The sequence below is a fragment of the Notolepis coatsorum genome (genome assembly GCF_963971535.1).
Source record: "Notolepis coatsorum genome assembly, chromosome: 1".
Classification (NCBI taxonomy): Eukaryota; Metazoa; Chordata; class Actinopteri; order Aulopiformes; family Paralepididae; genus Notolepis; species Notolepis coatsorum.
This window is the reverse complement of record NC_140165.1, coordinates 321,387,424-321,408,621: the sequence shown is the minus strand read 5'-3', so window position 1 is coordinate 321,408,621 and position 21,198 is coordinate 321,387,424. Positions and strand designations below refer to the sequence as shown.

The 21,198-nt window shown below is 46.1% G+C and overlaps 1 protein-coding gene across 1 annotated transcript in view; it reads left to right on the top strand.

Moving 5' to 3' along the window:
* LOC311226639 (uncharacterized protein) overlaps positions 1-17,200 on the top strand; it is a gene marked incomplete at its 5' end in the record, with an annotated part of 82,122 nt that extends 64,922 nt beyond the window's left edge. The window contains 4 exons of the mRNA XM_084312056.1: positions 563-658; positions 5,093-5,188; positions 13,630-13,725; positions 17,141-17,200. Of these exons, the coding sequence (XP_084168182.1) occupies positions 563-658; positions 5,093-5,188; positions 13,630-13,725; positions 17,141-17,179 (327 nt within the window). The 3' untranslated portion in view covers positions 17,180-17,200. The remainder of the gene's footprint in view (positions 1-562; positions 659-5,092; positions 5,189-13,629; positions 13,726-17,140) is intronic.
* Positions 17,201-21,198: the final 3,998 nt, after the last annotated feature.

The window sequence follows — 21,198 nt, the reverse complement described above, 5'->3', positions numbered from 1 at the left end:
TGCAAGATTCATGTCCCTTGCCAGTCACATACCTATTTAAGTAATGAACTGCACTACTTGTGGTTGTTTTTAGAGATTTTAGAGACGTTTTATACTCGTGCTACAAGATTTTGGCCTGTGCTACAAAACGATCAACCTCTGTAGCACCAGTGCTATGTGCAAAAAAAGTTTACGAACAGCCCTGCTCTCCACCATCTTACTGTCTAAATAAAGAAAAAATACTCTCTTAATAATAATAAATAATTGTTTTAATAAAGAAAAAGACACTGACGGAACCAACAAGCAGGTTAGTGCCTTGCATGTTAACCTCAGCCTTCGGTGTGTGTGTGTGTGTGTTTGATTGATTGAATACTAAAAAATTCATTCAATATTCAATATTATAATTTTTTTTTTTTTTTTTTTTTTTTTATATTGGCCTGGGGCCGCATGGAACGTCGGTGAGGGCCGCATGCGGCCCGCGGGCCGCCAGTTGCCCCTCCCTGCTATAGATAAAGCTGTCTCTAGTGTAGCTTTAAATGAAGTCCCTAACTAAAACTATTCTTCCTACGTTGATTTGTTCCAGAAACTGCTGGGGGAGAGTCCTTTCAAAGTCCAGGAGAGAGTCCAGGAGGGAGAGAAGGAGCTGAAAGCACTCAGACTGGCTGTGGAGACACTGAAGGTGAGGTCATATGAAACTGGACTTTGAAGAAGAAGTCTTTATTTGTAGCACATTGCTACATCGTCATGCAGCGAACACACACATGCGAGATGGGTGACACATATAGGACACGCATGCATTTTTTGGCATTCAGTCGTCTGGTAATCTGAAGGTTCCCGGTTCGATCCCAGCTCTTCCTGGAAGCATGCCGAAGTGTCCTTGAGCAAGACACACTGTGCCCAGAGATGGTGTAGTGGTTAGGACCCTACCTCTGGAACCACATGTACCCCTGTTAGCCTGGGATCCAATCCTGCCAGAGCCTTCTTTCCTGTATCTGCCCTATTCTTCATCCCTCTCCACCAGGGCTGTACAGTGCGAGATATATGTTGCACGTGCTACACTGACGTCAGTCTGTGCAATGAATGGATTTACCTCAGTAGCACTGGTGCGATGGCCCGCGTGTGTGGCGCATAAAAAAAAAATAGTGACGGTATTAATAATAATAATAATAATTATTATAATAGATCAAATTTATATAGCGCCTTTCATAGAACCCAAGGTCGCTTCACAATCAGGACAAAAAATAGGGCAAGGAAAATAGGGGGGGGGGGGGAAGGGGGGATGAGGGAAGGTAAGGGATAATGGACCTAATCTAAACTAACTGATGGGGAAAAGCCTTGGTGAAGAGGTGTGTTTTTAGAGCGGATTTGAAGGTGTCCAGGGTTGGGGCGTTGCGGATTTCGGGGGGGGGGAGAGAGTTCCAGAGGGTAGGGGACGCCACGCTGAAGGCTCTGTCCCCAAAAGTCCGTAATCTGGTGCGAGGGATGGAGAGGAGACCTAGATCAGAGGATCGTAGGTTCCGGGATGGAGTGTACTGGTGGAGGAGATCAGACAGGTATCGGGGGGTGAGGGCATGGAGGGATTTGTAGGTGAGGAGCAGGAGTTTGAAGGTGATGCAGAACTTGACTGGAAGCCAGTGGAGGTGGATGAGGGTGGGGGTGATGTGCTGCCAGGGCTTGGTGTGAGTGAGAACCCTGGCAGCTGAGTTCTGAACATACTGGAGCCTGTCCAGGGCTTTGCTGGGTACCCCGAACAGGACTCCATTACAGTAGTCCAACCGGGAGGTGATGAATGAGTGGATCAGGGTCTCAGCCACAGAGTCTGAGAGTGAGGGTCGGAGACGGGAGATGTTTTTGAGGTGGTAGAAGGCAGACTTGGTGACGGATTTGATGTGGGAGTGAAATGAAAGTGTGGAGTCATGGGTGACGCCCAGGTTACGGACTTTGAGAGACAGGGAGATGGAACAGCCGTCAACGTGGAGGAGGAGATCTCCAACCTTCCCGAGCAGTGCCTTGGGGGCCACAACCATGAGCTCTGTCTTTTTGCTGTTGAGTTTCAGTAATTTGGTTGACATCCAGATTTTTATGGCGTGGAGGCATTAACTCATTATCACTAGGGATGGGTATCGTTAGGATTTTATCGATACTACTACTCTTATCGATACTGCTTAACGGTTCGGTGCTTTATCGATACTCTTATCGGTTCTTTTAGATTATTATTTAAATATTTTTCTTTTTTACAATTTCTTATTTGAACGGCTTAAGGCTATATCTGTACTTGATATTTGTTTGTTGTGTTGCATATTTGAAATAAACTTCAATCAAATCAAACCCCCCTCTTAAAAAAACAAAAACCTGTGTTTAAATGGCCATCTATAAAACATCATGCTAAAACTGTGAAACAAATGTCCTATAATAATAATAATAATGCAGGACCTGTTCAGAGGTCTTTAATTGGCATGCAATTATCCTCAATGTTAGCGGTTAGCACACACGGTTAGCACACACACACCCCGGAACACACACACATGCATTGTTTTTTGTAGGATCGCCGATGCGATTCATGTCCTACTCCCCTAAAGAAAGAAATACATAGCAAACATGACTCGGTTATGCAATAGTGCTGCTGCTTTTTATTTTGTTAAAATCTTTTAGTTAATAAGACTAAAAAATGACTACAACGATTTCATGACTGCTTCCTGTCCTCGACGGAAGTGCGTCGGATACCTACCTTAACGTAAAATGTTCAACAACAGAACAGATTGCTGCTAATTAAACATTTCATGGAAACGGAGTAACGTTAACGCTATGTCGAGTTCATACGTGTAGTGTAGTATGAATGATGAACTCGGCATAACGTTAACGTTAGTCAGTTTCAGTGTTGCTGGATGGTACACTCTATTAGCTCCGTAGCTAACGTAGCTAGCCACGTTAATGTTACATTTAACAACAGAACAGATTGCTGTTAATTAAACACTTCATGGAAACGGAGTAACGTTAACGCTATGTCGAGTTCATACGTGTAGTATGAATGATGAACTCGGCATAACGTTAACGTTAGTCAGTTTCAGTGTTGCTGGATGGTACACTCTATTAGCTCCGTAGCCAGGGCACGAAATTGGAGCCCGCCACCCGCCATTGGCGGGCAGATTTTCGGTTTGGCGAGTGACACTGAGAGGTCTGCCCGCCACCTGGCGTGTAGTTCATATCGATACTCTTATTTTGAAAATCCTGTGCGGGTCTCATTTCCGCCCCAAGCGCAGCTCCAGTCATAATATCGATGGCTCCGGCAGTTAGCAACGTTCGGTTCATATGATACTCTTATTTTGAAAAAAAACATGGCAACGAGTCATATCCGCCCCAGTCCGTGCTTCTGCTCGCATCAACACAGAGGCTCCTATTGCCTCGGGCAGTCTGCTCTAGTCTAGTGCGGACCTCCGTGAGCTAACGTTACTGTTTAAACAATGACCCAGTCAACTATTCACTTTTAGTTTAATACATGAGGCATTGTCTAACGGTATCTAGCTGGCTAGCTACTGATAGCTGCTGATATCAACAAATGCTCCAGCAATAGTCGAGTGCATGATACCTCCGTTCGCTCGGTAGGCAATGTTAGCTCACGTTAGCTCTATATATCCCAGTAAACTAAATAGTTCACTGAGGCGTTGTCTTAACGTTATCTAGCCGGCTAGCAGTAGCTACAGATAGCTCCTGATATCAATGTCTTATAACATTGATTCGATGCGTATTCGAGCTGAGGGCATGCTGAATGTGATTTGACCAAAGCACAGTATACCAATAGGGCCCAGCTGCAGCGCCGGAGAATCCTGGCTGTAGCTGGAGGCTACTCGAGTACACACAGACAGTGGAGCTGTTTGCAGATAGCGAGCATTTTGACTTGTTGCGTGGTGGCGATGTCTCGCAGATAATACAACTATAAGTATGATTATATAATATATATATTTTATAATATTTTTTTTTATATATATATTTTTTTTTATAAACTACTATTTTTTGTACTACTATAACGTTAGCTCCCAGTCCCAGAACGGTAGCCAGTTAGCCCGCACCATCCAGGTACTACTATAACGTTAGCTCCCAGTCCCAGAACGGTAGCCAGTTAGCCCGCACCATCCAGGTACTACTATAACGTTAGCTCCCAGAACGGTAGCCAGTTAGCCCGCACCATCCAGGTACTACTATAACGTTAGCTCCCAGTCCCAGAACGGTAGCCAGTTAGCCCCCACCATCCAGGTACTACTATAACGTTAGCTCCCAGTCCCAGAACGGTAGCCAGTTAGCCCGCACCATCCAGGTACTACTATAACGTTAGCTCCCAGTCCCAGAACGATAGCCACGTAACCCTCTGCTGGCGCGTGCTGTGCACTACAATCAACTCCGTGTCAGTGTAATTGCAGTCTGTGACGTCACGGTATTGAGAATCATACCGGCGGGATCTCGAGTCGAAATACCCTGGTATACCATAATACCGTCATACCACCCAAGCCTAGTCTGAAAGCATTTCTTGTTAAAGTTTGGATTTTATGTGCCCTGTATGCAAGATTCATGTCCCTTGCCAGTCACATACCTATTTAAGTAATGAACTGCACTACTTGTGGTTGTTTTTAGAGATTTTAGAGACGTTTTATACTCGTGCTACAAGATTTTGGCCTGTGCTACAAAACGATCAACCTCTGTAGCACCAGTGCTATGTGCAAAAAAAGTTTACGAACAGCCCTGCTCTCCACCATCTTACTGTCTAAATAAAGAAAAAATACTCTCTTAATAATAATAAATAATTGTTTTAATAAAGAAAAAGACACTGACGGAACCAACAAGCAGGTTAGTGCCTTGCATGTTAACCTCAGCCTTCGGTGTGTGTGTGTGTGTGTTTGATTGATTGAATACTAAAAAATTCATTTAATATTCAATATTATAATTTTTTTTTTTTCTTTTTTTTTTTTATTGGCCTGGGGCCGCATGGAACGTCGGTGAGGGCCGCATGCGGCCCGCGGGCCGCCAATTGCCCCTCCCTGCTATAGATAAAGCTGTCTCTAGTGTAGCTTTAAATGAAGTCCCTAACTAAAACTATTCTTCCTACGTTGATTTGTTCCAGAAACTGCTGGGGGAGAGTCCTTTCAAAGTCCAGGAGAGAGTCCAGGAGGGAGAGAAGGAGCTGAAAGCACTCAGACTGGCTGTGGAGACACTGAAGGTGAGGTCATATGAAACTGGACTTTGAAGAAGAAGTCTTTATTTGTAGCACATTGCTACATCGTCATGCAGCGAACACACACATGCGAGATGGGTGACACATATAGGACACGCATGCATTTTTTGGCATTCAGTCGTCTGGTAATCTGAAGGTTCCCGGTTCGATCCCAGCTCTTCCTGGAAGCATGCCGAAGTGTCCTTGAGCAAGACACACTGTGCCCAGAGATGGTGTAGTGGTTAGGACCCTACCTCTGGAACCACATGTACCCCTGTTAGCCTGGGATCCAATCCTGCCAGAGCCTTCTTTCCTGTATCTGCCCTATTCTTCATCCCTCTCCACCAGGGCTGTACAGTGCGAGATATATGTTGCACGTGCTACACTGACGTCAGTCTGTGCAATGAATGGATTTACCTCAGTAGCACTGGTGCGATGGCCCGCGTGTGTGGCGCATAAAAAAAAAATAGTGACGGTATTAATAATAATAATAATAATAATTATAATAGATCAAATTTATATAGCGCCTTTCATAGAACCCAAGGTCGCTTCACAATCAGGACAAAAAATAGGGCAAGGAAAATAGGGGGGGGGGGAAAGGGGGGATGAGGGAAGGTAAGGGATAATGGACCTAATCTAAACTAACTGATGGGGAAAAGCCTTGGTGAAGAGGTGTGTTTTTAGAGCGGATTTGAAGGTGTCCAGGGTTGGGGCGTTGCGGATTTCGGGGGGGGGGAGAGAGTTCCAGAGGGTAGGGGACGCCACGCTGAAGGCTCTGTCCCCAAAAGTCCGTAATCTGGTGCGAGGGATGGAGAGGAGACCTAGATCAGAGGATCGTAGGTTCCGGGATGGAGTGTACTGGTGGAGGAGATCAGACAGGTATCGGGGGGTGAGGGCATGGAGGGATTTGTAGGTGAGGAGCAGGAGTTTGAAGGTGATGCGGAACTTGACTGGAAGCCAGTGGAGGTGGATGAGGGTGGGGGTGATGTGCTGCCAGGGCTTGGTGTGAGTGAGAACCCTGGCAGCTGAGTTCTGAACATACTGGAGCCTGTCCAGGGCTTTGCTGGGTACCCCGAACAGGACTCCATTACAGTAGTCCAACCGGGAGGTGATGAATGAGTGGATCAGGGTCTCAGCCACAGAGTCTGAGAGTGAGGGTCGGAGACGGGAGATGTTTTTGAGGTGGTAGAAGGCAGACTTGGTGACGGATTTGATGTGGGAGTGAAATGAAAGTGTGGAGTCATGGGTGACGCCCAGGTTACGGACTTCGAGAGACAGGGAGATGGAACAGCCGTCAACGTGGAGGAGGAGATCTCCAACCTTCCCGAGCAGTGCCTTGGGGGCCACAACCATGAGCCAAACAAATGTTTGCTAAAAAAAAAAGGCATGGTTTATTGTTCACAAATCACGACTGCAAGTGGTGTAAAGCTTTTATACAACTGCCACATTCATCCAACCTTATTGCTATACAATAAACACACATTAATCGAAGATTTATTGAAAAAAACATCCGCCAGAAAAAGTAGTTCCCACAACTTCAAAAAAGACAATTTGCCTCCATGTGGAAGCAGATCGGAAGTGCATCCAACCAACTAACACATCCAACTGTGTATTATTGGAATGATTGAGAGAAGTTGCCTCATGTGGAAGCAGCTTGAAGTGCATCCAACCAACTAACACATCCAACTGTGTATTATTGGAATGATTGATTGAACATTTTATTACCAGATGCAGAATGGGTACAATACAGTACGGCTCAATACACACAATTGTTAAGGGGATGCAGACCTACTTTCTATAGAACTTCATTCTTAGATGCTTCTATAGAAAGTAGGTAAAACAAATTAAAAAGTGTTCTTTGCCCTATAGGAAAAAAAACTTTTTCTTCGCCCTATTTTTTTATTTATTTTTTTAAACCTACTGTAGAGGGCCTAAACTTAACCAGTTGGAAACCAAGCGTACAGTAATAAAATTAGCAATCAATCAACTCAATAGGCCATGCTCACTTAGAACAGCGCAGCACCCAGCTCTCTCTCAGTCTGACTATCCCCCGCGTTGCAGACAGGAGTGTGTGTGTGTGTGTGTGGGGGGGGGGGGGGGGGGTGGAGACTGAGCCAGCGTCGGACAGTGTGAGAGTGAGGGCTGCAGTCAGAGAAGGAAAAGGAAATTGAAAAAAAATTTGCAAATTAATCAATCAATCAATCCGCGATTTTTCTTTTGTTACACAATGATTCAAGACCCATCAATTACATCATCCAACATTGTTTAAAGGACTAAGACATGCGCTGTGACAGAATCGCTTGATATTTAGTCGTTTAGTCGCTATCAACATATCCATTTGTAAAGATTATTGTCCGTCCTCTTGTGATCCGGCGGGGTGATGTGAAGTGATTCGGTTGTGGGCGGGTCCTAGGACCAGCCAGCGTGGACCCTTATTATTATCCTAATTATATTTTATTATAACATAACTGTATTCAAATCGTGAAAAAATAATAAAAAATAAATGTGCATACGATTTGTACATGAAACTTTGTAGACTTTTTTTTTGCAAATGATGTACTAAATTATGTTTATTTTTTGTATATATTTTTTTGTGTGAAGAAATGCACTCCTTGATGTCAGTTTTAGTATTTAATGACAAGGATGACGACACCCTGAAACAGAACAAAGGACAGCGAAATAAGCTGACAAAGTACCAACATAAATGCATGACATGACAACACTATCATAATGCATATATATATATCGCTATATAATGTACATAAACACTCAATAGTGATATAAACAGACTCACATTAAGTGAAACAAAATGGCCGCTCGGCAATACTACAAAACAAAACAAAGCCGGTCGGCAATACTAATGAGACGCTGCCCCCTAGTGGCCGGCGATAAACTCTTCATCCCCCCCCAGACCGGAAAGCTATGAACCGGAATAGATTAACGGTCTCAGTCCCGTATCCAACTGCCGGACTCGGGCTCGTAGCGTGTAGGCGGCCTCCTCACGCGGCCCGGCCGAGTGGGCTGGGGCAGCGACTGCGGCACCGGGAGCGGTGCGCCCAGGGAGATACCCGCAGGAACGGGGTCCGCCTGGGCCCCGCGGCCAGAGGTCTCCTCATCAGCAGGCGCCGGTGGGGAGGCGTCTATAGCCGAGTCGCGGGGTCCATCAGCCGTCTGCTGAGCAATCCCTGGGGCATCACCCAGCCCGGGTGGACAGGGGGGGGCTGACGTCCCAGCGATAAACTCTTCAGTGTGTAAATAATGTAATGTAAAAAGGGGATAGGCAATTATAAGCCTCGCCTTCAGCCTACACCTTTTCGGTAATTTTTACTTTTTGTTTTTTAAATGTTCTATATGCTTTGTAAAAGAAGACAGAAATAAAATCATTCATTCATAATATGCTGTGACTGATATTTTGTGTCTCTAGTTTCTCCAGTGGCTGTTCTACTTCCACCAGAGTCCATGACGAGAGAGGACTTACTAAAAAGTGAGTTCCACCATGACCTCTTTCCATCACTTGTGTTGTCGTGTGTCGGCTGACGGACAGACTCTGACATAATAGAGGTTGTGTGTTTAACCCTTTCACTGCCACATTACAGAAGGTTAACCCTTTACTATCACACTACTGATGGGTAAATATACGTCTATAATATTCTATCCAACGCCTGCAGTGTTCTATCCAACGCCTGCAGAATGTTCTATCCAACGCCTGCAGTGTTCTATCCAACGCCTGCAGTATTCTATCCAACGCCTGCAGTGTTCTATCCATCGCCTGCAGTGTTCTATCCAACGCCTGCAGAATGTTCTAGCCTGACACAAATGGGTGTGCTAAGAAAAGATAACCACATAAAAAAAAAGACAGTGAAAATTGAGAGTATATACAAACAAGTTTCTAGGGGTCTTAATAGACCATAAACTCTGCTGGAAACCCCATATAAAATATTTGTGTTCAAAGTTAGCGAGAAGTATTGGTATACTGGGCAAGACATATCCTGAATCAGAAAACTATATACATTATATTGCACACTCATTGTACCATATCTATCATATTGTGTTGAAATCTGGGGAAATGCTTATAAAAGCAACTTACAAAAGATATGCACAAATATGGCAATAAAAAACAAATTACCAAGCAACATTAAAAAAAAATCACGGCTAGAGTGTTTATAATTTTAGAGGGACATTAGCTTTAAAGCAACCTACGGTACGTACAACTCTTAAAAGTATGTGCATTGCAGTTTGTGGGGTATCACTCTGGAATGGTCTGGATGCGAATATAAAATTAAGCAAAAATATCAATCAATTTAAAGGGGAACTATCTTATAAATGGCCTTTTTCAGTGTTTAGCATTGTTTCCTAGCTATGTGGACTTATATTAATATGATCTATGTCTCTAATTCTCATATTGGCGCATTCTTCCAATTCTCCTCTCACAATATTCACCCTCACTGAACTGAGTCATTTGAAAATGTGCTGATCTGTGATGTCAGAGAGACACTGCTGCATGTTAATGTTCAAGAGGCGGCGCTGCCACACAGTGGTTTAGGAGCCCAGGCTGCATGTTAATGTTGAAGAGGCGGCGCTGCCACACAGTGGTTTAGGAGCCCAGGCTGCATGTTAATGTTCAGGAGGCGGCGCTGCCACACAGTGGTTTAGGAGCCCAGGCTGCATGTTAATGTTCAAGAGGCGGCGCTGCCACACAGTGGTTTAGGAGCCCAGGCTGCATGTTAATGTTGAAGAGGGGGGGGGGAGAGAGTTCCAGAGGGTAGGGGACGCCACGCTGAAGGCACTGTCCCCAAAAGTCCGTAATCTGGTGCGAGGGATGGAGAGGAGACCTAGATCAGAGGATCGTAGGTTCCGGGATGGAGTGTACTGGTGGAGGAGATCAGACAGGTATCGGGGGGTGAGGGCATGGAGGGATTTGTAGGTGAGGAGCAGGAGTTTGAAGGTGATGCGGAACTTGACTGGAAGCCAGTGGAGGTGGATGAGGGTGGGGGTGATGTGCTGCCAGGGCTTGGTGTGAGTGAGAACCCTGGCAGCTGAGTTCTGAACATACTGGAGCCTGTCCAGGGCTTTGCTGGGTACCCCGAACAGGACTCCATTACAGTAGTCCAACCGGGAGGTGATGAATGAGTGGATCAGGGTCTCAGCCACAGAGTCTGAGAGTGAGGGTCGGAGACGGGAGATGTTTTTGAGGTGGTAGAAGGCAGACTTGGTGACGGATTTGATGTGGGAGTGAAATGAAAGTGTGGAGTCATGGGTGACGCCCAGGTTACGGACTTCGAGAGACAGGGAGATGGAACAGCCGTCAACGTGGAGGAGGAGATCTCCAACCTTCCCGAGCAGTGCCTTGGGGGCCACAACCATGAGCTCTGTCTTTTTGCTGTTGAGTTTCAGTAATTTGGTTGACATCCAGGTTTTTATGGCGTGGAGGCATTAACTCATTATCACTAGGGATGGGTATCGTTAGGATTTTATCGATACTACTACTCTTATCGATACTGCTTAACGGTTCGGTGCTTTATCGATACTCTTATCGGTTCTTTTAGATTATTATTTAAATATTTTTCTTTTTTACAATTTCTTATTTGAACGGCTTAAGGCTATATCTGTACTTGATATTTGTTTGTTGTGTTGCATATTTGAAATAAACTTCAATCAAATCAAACCCCCCTCTTAAAAAAACAAAAACCTGTGTTTAAATGGCCATCTATAAAACATCATGCTAAAACTGTGAAACAAATGTCCTATAATAATAATAATGCAGGACCTGTTCAGAGGTCTTTAATTGGCATGCAATTATCCTCAATGTTAGCGGTTAGCACACACGGTTAGCACACACACACCCCGGAACACACACACATGCATTGTTTTTTGTAGGATCGCCGATGTGATTCATGTCCTACTCCCCTAAAGAAAGAAATACATAGCAAACATGACTCGGTTATGCAATAGTGCTGCTGCTTTTTATTTTGTTAAAATCTTTTAGTTAATAAGACAAAAAAATGACTACAACGATTTCATGACTGCTTCCTGTCCTCGACGGAAGTGCGTCGGATACCTACCTTAACGTAAAATGTTCAACAACAGAACAGATTGCTGCTAATTAAACATTTCATGGAAACGGAGTAACGTTAACGCTATGTCGAGTTCATACGTGTAGTGTAGTATGAATGATGAACTCGGCATAACGTTAACGTTAGTCAGTTTCAGTGTTGCTGGATGGTACACTCTATTAGCTCCGTAGCTAACGTAGCTAGCCACGTTAATGTTACATTTAACAACAGAACAGATTGCTGTTAATTAAACACTTCATGGAAACGGAGTAACGTTAACGCTATGTCGAGTTCATACGTGTAGTATGAATGATGAACTCGGCATAACGTTAACGTTAGTCAGTTTCAGTGTTGCTGGATGGTACACTCTATTAGCTCCGTAGCCAGGGCACGAAATTGGAGCCCGCCACCCGCCATTGGCGGGCAGATTTTCGGTTTGGCGAGTGACACTGAGAGGTCTGCCCGCCACCTGGCGTGTAGTTCATATCGATACTCTTATTTTGAAAATCCTGTGCGGGTCTCATTTCCGCCCCAAGCGCAGCTCCAGTCATAATATCGATGGCTCCGGCAGTTAGCAACGTTCGGTTCATATGATACTCTTATTTTGAAAAAAAACATGGCAACGAGTCATATCCGCCCCAGTCCGTGCTTCTGCTCGCATCAACACAGAGGCTCCTATTGCCTCGGGCAGTCTGCTCTAGTTTAGTGCGGACCTCCGTGAGCTAACGTTACTGTTTAAACAATGACCCAGTCAACTATTCACTTTTAGTTTAATACATGAGGCATTGTCTAACGGTATCTAGCTGGCTAGCTACTGATAGCTGCTGATATCAACAAATGCTCCAGCAATAGTCGAGTGCATGATACCTCCGTTCGCTCGGTAGGCAATGTTAGCTCACGTTAGCTCTATATATCCCAGTAAACTAAATAGTTCACTGAGGCGTTGTCTTAACGTTATCTAGCCGGCTAGCAGTAGCTACAGATAGCTCCTGATATCAATGTCTTATAACATTGATTCGATGCGTATTCGAGCTGAGGGCATGCTGAATGTGATTTGACCAAAGCACAGTATACCAATAGGGCCCAGCTGCAGCGCCGGAGAATCCTGGCTGTAGCTGGAGGCTACTCGAGTACACACAGACAGTGGAGCTGTTTGCAGATAGCGAGCATTTTGACTTGTTGCGTGGTGGCGATGTCTCGCAGATAATACAACTATAAGTATGATTATATAATATATATATTTTATAATATTTTTTTTTATATATATATTTTTTTTATAAACTACTATTTTTTGTACTACTATAACGTTAGCTCCCAGTCCCAGAACGGTAGCCAGTTAGCCCGCACCATCCAGGTACTACTATAACGTTAGCTCCCAGTCCCAGAACGGTAGCCAGTTAGCCCGCACCATCCAGGTACTACTATAACGTTAGCTCCCAGAACGGTAGCCAGTTAGCCCGCACCATCCAGGTACTACTATAACGTTAGCTCCCAGTCCCAGAACGGTAGCCAGTTAGCCCCCACCATCCAGGTACTACTATAACGTTAGCTCCCAGTCCCAGAACGGTAGCCAGTTAGCCCGCACCATCCAGGTACTACTATAACGGTAGCTCCCAGTCCCAGAACGATAGCCACGTAACCCTCTGCTGGCGCGTGCTGTGCACTACAATCAACTCCGTGTCAGTGTAATTGCAGTCTGTGACGTCACGGTATTGAGAATCATACCGGCGGGATCTCGAGTCGAAATACCCTGGTATACCATAATACCGTCATACCACCCAAGCCTAGTCTGAAAGCATTTCTTGTTAAAGTTTGGATTTTATGTGCCCTGTATGCAAGATTCATGTCCCTTGCCAGTCACATACCTATTTAAGTAATGAACTGCACTACTTGTGGTTGTTTTTAGAGATTTTAGAGACGTTTTATACTCGTGCTACAAGATTTTGGCCTGTGCTACAAAACGATCAACCTCTGTAGCACCAGTGCTATGTGCAAAAAAAGTTTACGAACAGCCCTGCTCTCCACCATCTTACTGTCTAAATAAAGAAAAAATACTCTCTTAATAATAATAAATAATTGTTTTAATAAAGAAAAAGACACTGACGGAACCAACAAGCAGGTTAGTGCCTTGCATGTTAACCTCAGCCTTCGGTGTGTGTGTGTGTGTGTTTGATTGATTGAATACTAAAAAATTCATTCAATATTCAATATTATAATTTTTTTTTTTTTTTTTTTTTTTTATATTGGCCTGGGGCCGCATGGAACGTCTGTGAGGGCCGCATGCGGCCCGCGGGCCGCCAGTTGCCCCTCCCTGCTATAGATAAAGCTGTCTCTAGTGTAGCTTTAAATGAAGTCCCTAACTAAAACTATTCTTCCTACGTTGATTTGTTCCAGAAACTGCTGGGGGAGAGTCCTTTCAAAGTCCAGGAGAGAGTCCAGGAGGGAGAGAAGGAGCTGAAAGCACTCAGACTGGCTGTGGAGACACTGAAGGTGAGGTCATATGAAACTGGACTTTGAAGAAGAAGTCTTTATTTGTAGCACATTGCTACATCGTCATGCAGCGAACACACACATGCGAGATGGGTGACACATATAGGACACGCATGCATTTTTTGGCATTCAGTCGTCTGGTAATCTGAAGGTTCCCGGTTCGATCCCAGCTCTTCCTGGAAGCATGCCGAAGTGTCCTTGAGCAAGACACACTGTGCCCAGAGATGGTGTAGTGGTTAGGACCCTACCTCTGGAACCACATGTACCCCTGTTAGCCTGGGATCCAATCCTGCCAGAGCCTTCTTTCCTGTATCTGCCCTATTCTTCATCCCTCTCCACCAGGGCTGTACAGTGCGAGATATATGTTGCACGTGCTACACTGACGTCAGTCTGTGCAATGAATGGATTTACCTCAGTAGCACTGGTGCGATGGCCCGCGTGTGTGGCGCATAAAAAAAAAATAGTGACGGTATTAACAATAATAATAATAATAATTATAATAGATCAAATTTATATAGCGCCTTTCATAGAACCCAAGGTCGCTTCACAATCAGGACAAAAAATAGGGCAAGGAAAATAGGGGGGGGGGGAAAGGGGGGATGAGGGAAGGTAAGGGATAATGGACCTAATCTAAACTAACTGATGGGGAAAAGCCTTGGTGAAGAGGTGTGTTTTTAGAGCGGATTTGAAGGTGTCCAGGGTTGGGGCGTTGCGGATTTCGGGGGGGGGGAGAGAGTTCCAGAGGGTAGGGGACGCCACGCTGAAGGCTCTGTCCCCAAAAGTCCATAATCTGGTGCGAGGGATGGAGAGGAGACCTAGATCAGAGGATCGTAGGTTCCGGGATGGAGTGTACTGGTGGAGGAGATCAGACAGGTATCGGGGGGTGAGGGCATGGAGGGATTTGTAGGTGAGGAGCAGGAGTTTGAAGGTGATGCGGAACTTGACTGGAAGCCAGTGGAGGTGGATGAGGGTGGGGGTGATGTGCTGCCAGGGCTTGGTGTGAGTGAGAACCCTGGCAGCTGAGTTCTGAACATACTGGAGCCTGTCCAGGGCTTTGCTGGGTACCCCGAACAGGACTCCATTACAGTAGTCCAACCGGGAGGTGATGAATGAGTGGATCAGGGTCTCAGCCACAGAGTCTGAGAGTGAGGGTCGGAGACGGGAGATGTTTTTGAGGTGGTAGAAGGCAGACTTGGTGACGGATTTGATGTGGGAGTGAAATTAAAGTGTGGAGTCATGGGTGACGCCCAGGTTACGGACTTCGAGAGACAGGGAGATGGAACAGCCGTCAACGTGGAGGAGGAGATCTCCAACCTTCCCGAGCAGTGCCTTGGGGGCCACAACCATGAGCCAAACAAATGTTTGCTAAAAAAAAAAGGCATGGTTTATTGTTCACAAATCACGACTGCAAGTGGTGTAAAGCTTTTATACAACTGCCACATTCATCCAACCTTATTGCTATACAATAAACACACATTAATCGAAGATTTATTGAAAAAAACATCCGCCAGAAAAAGTAGTTCCCACAACTACAAAAAAGACAATTTGCCTCCATGTGGAAGCAGATCGGAAGTGCATCCAACCAACTAACACATCCAACTGTGTATTATTGGAATGATTGAGAGAAGTTGCCTCATGTGGAAGCAGCTTGAAGTGCATCCAACCAACTAACACATCCAACTGTGTATTATTGGAATGATTGATTGAACATTTTATTACCAGATGCAGAATGGGTACAATACAGTACGGCTCAATACACACAATTGTTAAGGGGATGCAGACCTACTTTCTATAGAACTTCATTCTTAGATGCTTCTATAGAAAGTAGGTAAAACAAATTAAAAAGTTTTCTTTGCCCTATAGGAAAAAAAACTTTTTCTTCGCCCTATTTTTTTATTTATTTTTTTAAACCTACTGTAGAGGGCCTAAACTTAACCAGTTGGAAACCAAGCGTACAGTAATAAAATTAGCAATCAATCAACTCAATAGGCCATGCTCACTTAGAACAGCGCAGCACCCAGCTCTCTCTCAGTCTGACTATCCCCCGCGTTGCAGACAGGAGTGTGTGTGTGTGTGGGGGGGGGGGGGGGGGTGGAGACTGAGCCAGCGTCGGACAGTGTGAGAGTGAGGGCTGCAGTCAGAGAAGGAAAAGGAAATTGAAAAAAAAATTGCAAATTAATCAATCAATCAATCCGCGATTTTTCTTTTGTTACACAATGATTCAAGACCCATCAATTACATCATCCAACATTGTTTAAAGGACTAAGACATGCGCTGTGACAGAATCGCTTGATATTTAGTCGTTTAGTCGCTATCAACATATCCATTTGTAAAGATTATTGTCCGTCCTCTTGTGATCCGGCGGGGTGATGTGAAGTGATTCGGTTGTGGGCGGGTCCTAGGACCAGCCAGCGTGGACCCTTATTATTATCCTAATTATATTTTATTATAACATAACTGTATTCAAATCGTGAAAAAATTATAAAAAATAAATGTGCATACGATTTGTACATGAAACTTTGTAGACTTTTTTTTTGCAAATGATGTACTAAATTATGTTTATTTTTTGTATATATTTTTTTGTGTGAAGAAATGCACTCCTTGATGTCAGTTTTAGTATTTAATGACAAGGATGACGACACCCTGAAACAGAACAAAGGACAGCGAAATAAGCTGACAAAGTACCAACATAAATGCATGACATGACAACACTATCATAATGCATATATATATATATCGCTATATAATGTACATAAACACTCAATAGTGATATAAACAGACTCACATTAAGTGAAACAAAATGGCCGCTCGGCAATACTACAAAACAAAACAAAGCCGGTCGGCAATACTAATGAGACGCTGCCCCCTAGTGGCCGGCGATAAACTCTTCATCCCCCCCCAGACCGGAAAGCTATGAACCGGAATAGATTAACGGTCTCAGTCCCGTATCCAACTGCCGGACTCGGGCTCGTAGCGTGTAGGCGGCCTCCTCACGCGGCCCGGCCGAGTGGGCTGGGGCAGCGACTGCGGCACCGGGAGCGGTGCGCCCAGGGAGATACCCGCAGGAACGGGGTCCGCCTGGGCCCCGCAGCCAGAGGTCTCCTCATCAGCAGGCGCCGGTGGGGAGGCGTCTATAGCCGAGTCGCGGGGTCCATCAGCCGTCTGCTGAGCAATCCCTGGGGCATCACCCAGCCCGGGTGGACAGGGGGGGGCTGACGTCCCAGCGATAAACTCTTCAGTGTGTAAATAATGTAATGTAAAAAGGGGATAGGCAATTATAAGCCTCGCCTTCAGCCTACACCTTTTCGGTAATTTTTACTTTTCGTTTTTTAAATGTTCTATATGCTTTGTAAAAGAAGACAGAAATAAAATCATTCATTCATAATATGCTGTGACTGATATTTTGTGTCTCTAGTTTCTCCAGTGGCTGTTCTACTTCCACCAGAGTCCATGACGAGAGAGGACTTACTAAAAAGTGAGTTCCACCATGACCTCTTTCCATCACTTGTGTTGTCGTGTGTCGGCTGACGGACAGACTCTGACATAATAGAGGTTGTGTGTTTAACCCTTTCACTGCCACATTACAGAAGGTTAACCCTTTACTATCACACTACTGATGGGTAAATATACGTCTATAATATTCTATCCAACGCCTGCAGTGTTCTATCCAACGCCTGCAGAATGTTCTATCCAACGCCTGCAGTGTTCTATCCAACGCCTGCAGTATTCTATCCAACGCCTGCAGTGTTCTATCCATCGCCTGCAGTGTTCTATCCAACGCCTGCAGAATGTTCTAGCCTGACACAAATGGGTGTGCTAAGAAAAGATAACCACATAAAAAAAAAGACAGTGAAAATTGAGAGTATATACAAACAAGTTTCTAGGGGTCTTAATAGACCATAAACTCTGCTGGAAACCCCATATAAAATATTTGTGTTCAAAGTTAGCGAGAAGTATTGGTATACTGGGCAAGACATATCCTGAATCAGAAAACTATATACATTATATTGCACACTCATTGTACCATATCTATCATATTGTGTTGAAATCTGGGGAAATGCTTATAAAAGCAACTTACAAAAGATATGCACAAATATGGCAATAAAAAACAAATTACCAAGCAACATTAAAAAAAAAATCACGGCTAGAGTGTTTATAATTTTAGAGGGACATTAGCTTTAAAGCAACCTACGGTACGTACAACTCTTAAAAGTATGTGCATTGCAGTTTGTGGGGTATCACTCTGGAATGGTCTGGATGCGAATATAAAATTAAGCAAAAATATCAATCAATTTAAAGGGGAACTATCTTATAAATGGCCTTTTTCAGTGTTTAGCATTGTTTCCTAGCTATGTGGACTTATATTAATATGATCTATGTCTCTAATTCTCATATTGGCGCATTCTTCCAATTCTCCTCTCACAATATTCACCCTCACTGAACTGAGTCATTTGAAAATGTGCTGATCTGTGATGTCAGAGAGACACTGCTGCATGATAATGTTCATGTCTGCTGTCTGCTGTCTGCTCCACTGTCTGCTGTCTGCTGTCTGCTGTCTGCTCCACTGTCTGCTGTCTGCTGTCTGCTCCACTGTCTGCTGTCTGCTCCACTGTCTGCTGTCTGCTGTCTGCTGTCTGCTGTCTGCTGTCTGCTCCACTGTCTGCTGTCTGCTCCACTGTCTGCTGTCTACTCCACTGTCTGCTGTCTGCTCCACTGTCTGCTGTCTGCTCCACTGTCTGCTGTCTGCTGTCTGCTGTCTGCTGTCTGCTGTCTGCTGTCTACTCCACTGTCTGCTGTCTGCTCCACTGTCTGCTGTCTACTCCACTGTCTGCTGTCTGCTCCACTGTCTGCTGTCTGCTCCACTGTCTGCTGTCTGCTGTCTGCTCCACTGTCTGCTGTCTGCTCCACTGTCTGCTCCACTGTCTGCTCCACTGTCTGCTGTCTGCTCCACTGTCTGCTCCACTGTCTGCTCCACTGTCTGCTGTCTGCTCCATTGTCTGCTGTCTGATGTCTGCTGTCTGCTGTCTGCTCCACTGTCTGCTGTCTGCTCCACTGTCTGCTGTCTGCTGTCTGCTCCACTGTCTGCTGTCTGCTGTCTGCTCCACTGTCTGCTGTCTGCTGTCTGCTCCACTGTCTGCTGTCTGCTGTCTGCTCCACTGTCTGCTGTCTGCTCCACTGTCTGCTGTCTGCTCCACCATCTGCTGTCTGCTGTCTGCTCCACTGTCTGCTGTGAATGAATGAATGAAAACTTTATTTAACAGATTGCAGAATGGGTACAATACAGTACGGCTCAATACATACAATTGTTAAGGGGATGCAGACCTGAGAAAGACGTTTGTCTTGTTTCCATCAGGGTCCCCCCCTGTCTGCTCCACAGTCTGCTGTTGGCTGTCTGCTGTCTGCTGTCTGCTGTATGCTGTCTGCTGTCTGCTCCACTGTCTGCTGTCTGCTGTCTGCTGTCTGCTGCCTGCTCCACTGTCCACTGTCTGCTGGCTGCTGTCTGCTCCACTGGCTGCTGTCTGCTGGCTGCTGTCTGCTGTCTGCTCCACTGTCTGCGGTCTGCTCCACTGTCTGCTGTCTGCTGTCTGCTGTCTGCTGTCTGCTGTCTGCTGTCTGCTGTCTGCTGTCTGCTCCACTGTGCAGGGGCGGGACTCTGATATCTGAGGGGTGACGACATCGCTGCTCAGTTCACTGTCGCTCGCGGCAGCCGGCAGCTCAGGATTGAAACGAACACATTTTAATAACTTTTTCTCGCTCGCTCACTCGTGTCGCTCTATGTCAGGGAGGGGTGTGCGCACTCATGTTTTGAAATGTGTGTTGGTTGGCGGGAAATTCGTGAAGCCTATATTTTATTTAGGGAATGTATTAGAGATGTTCGTTATTATCGGCCTGTATTGGCATTAAAATGGGGGGGGGGGATTCTTTTGAATTACTTTTTTTTTCTTTCTAAATGTAACCTTTATTTACCCAGGCGGCCAAGTAAGAACAAATTCTTAAATACAAAAGCAGCCTGACCTAAGAGCAGAAGCCTTTTGAGGGAAGGGGGGGGGTGTGGCTGCAACAAAAACAAGGTTATGTGTGTACATGCATACAAGTAAATAAAATACAAAATGACAGTAGCAATAGTATACAAGGAAAATTACAATAAATAAGGGAGAGAGAGGGAAAGAGAGAGAGCGAAAAAGAGAAAGTGAGAGTGAGAACCAGAGGGAGAGAGAGAAGAAAAGGGGAGAAGCACAGATAATGTTTACATTGTAGCGCTGAGAAGAAGGAGTCGGAGGCGGTGTCTCGAAGCTAAACCTAATTCCTTTATTCATCAGCGTAACAACAAATCGACGTAGTCGTATCGACAGTAAAATAAGAATGCCGGTGGCAGGAAGTGCCACCCTATAAATCGTCCGGGGGGAACTACCATTCCCAACGAGTTCTGTGTGAATTATGTACAGTCACTACACAAGCCCCCCCAGAATTCACCCATAGTCAAAATCCCCCCGGCGTGGGGGAACAATTGCCCGGCCTCTGCGTGTGCGGAAAGCCGGGGGCGGGGAGGGCGGAGTGGCATAAGCGCCCGCGCCGTCCACGACACCCGGGGGCACGAAACGGCCTCGGCGAGCGTGGAAAACCGGGGGCGGAGAGGGGAAAGCGTCGCAAGCGCCCGTACCCTCACCGACACCCGGGGGCGCTGGCATCGGTGAGGCCGCCGGTGGCTCTGTGGGCGGTGGCACCCGGGGCAACGGTGGACGACCCCTGCGGGGGGGAAGGGCCAACTCCAAAGGCTGTGAAACGTCTATGTGAGCGGGCTTGATCCTGTCTATCGACACGGTCTCCGTCCTACCGCCCATGTCGACCATGAGGTCCTTGTTACCGTGTCGCAGGACCCTAAACGGGCCATCGTAAGGGGGGCGTAGGGGCCCCCGGTGCGCATCGTGGCGAACAAAAACATACTCAGCCGTGTGCAGGCTGCGCGGCACCCGGGAAACGGGGGTACCATGCTGCGACGTGGGAATCGGGGCGAAGGTCTGAGCCGCTTCTCGCAGGGTGGAACGCTGGCTGGCCACGGACCAAGGGGTTGTCGCGTCCGGAATGAAATCCCCCGGGACGCGCAATGTCTGGCCGTATAACAGTTCCGCGGACGAGGCCTGCAGGTCTTCCTTGGGGGCGCTCCTAAGTCCGAGCATGACCCACGGCAGCTTATCTACCCAGTTGCCGTCCGTCAGGCCTGCGCGCAGCGCCGCCTTCATGGACCGGTGGAAACGTTCGCATAGCCCGTTGGCCTGCGGGTGGTACGCGGTTGTACGGTGCAGCTTAACCCCCAGGCCGCTGGCGACCGCGTTCCAGAGCTCCGAGGTGAACTGCGAGCCCCGGTCGGAGGAGAGGTCAGACGGGGTCCCGAAACGTGCGATCCACGTGCTGATAAAGGCGTGGGCCACGTCGGAAGAAGACGTCGAGGCGAGGGGAACGGCTTCCGGCCAT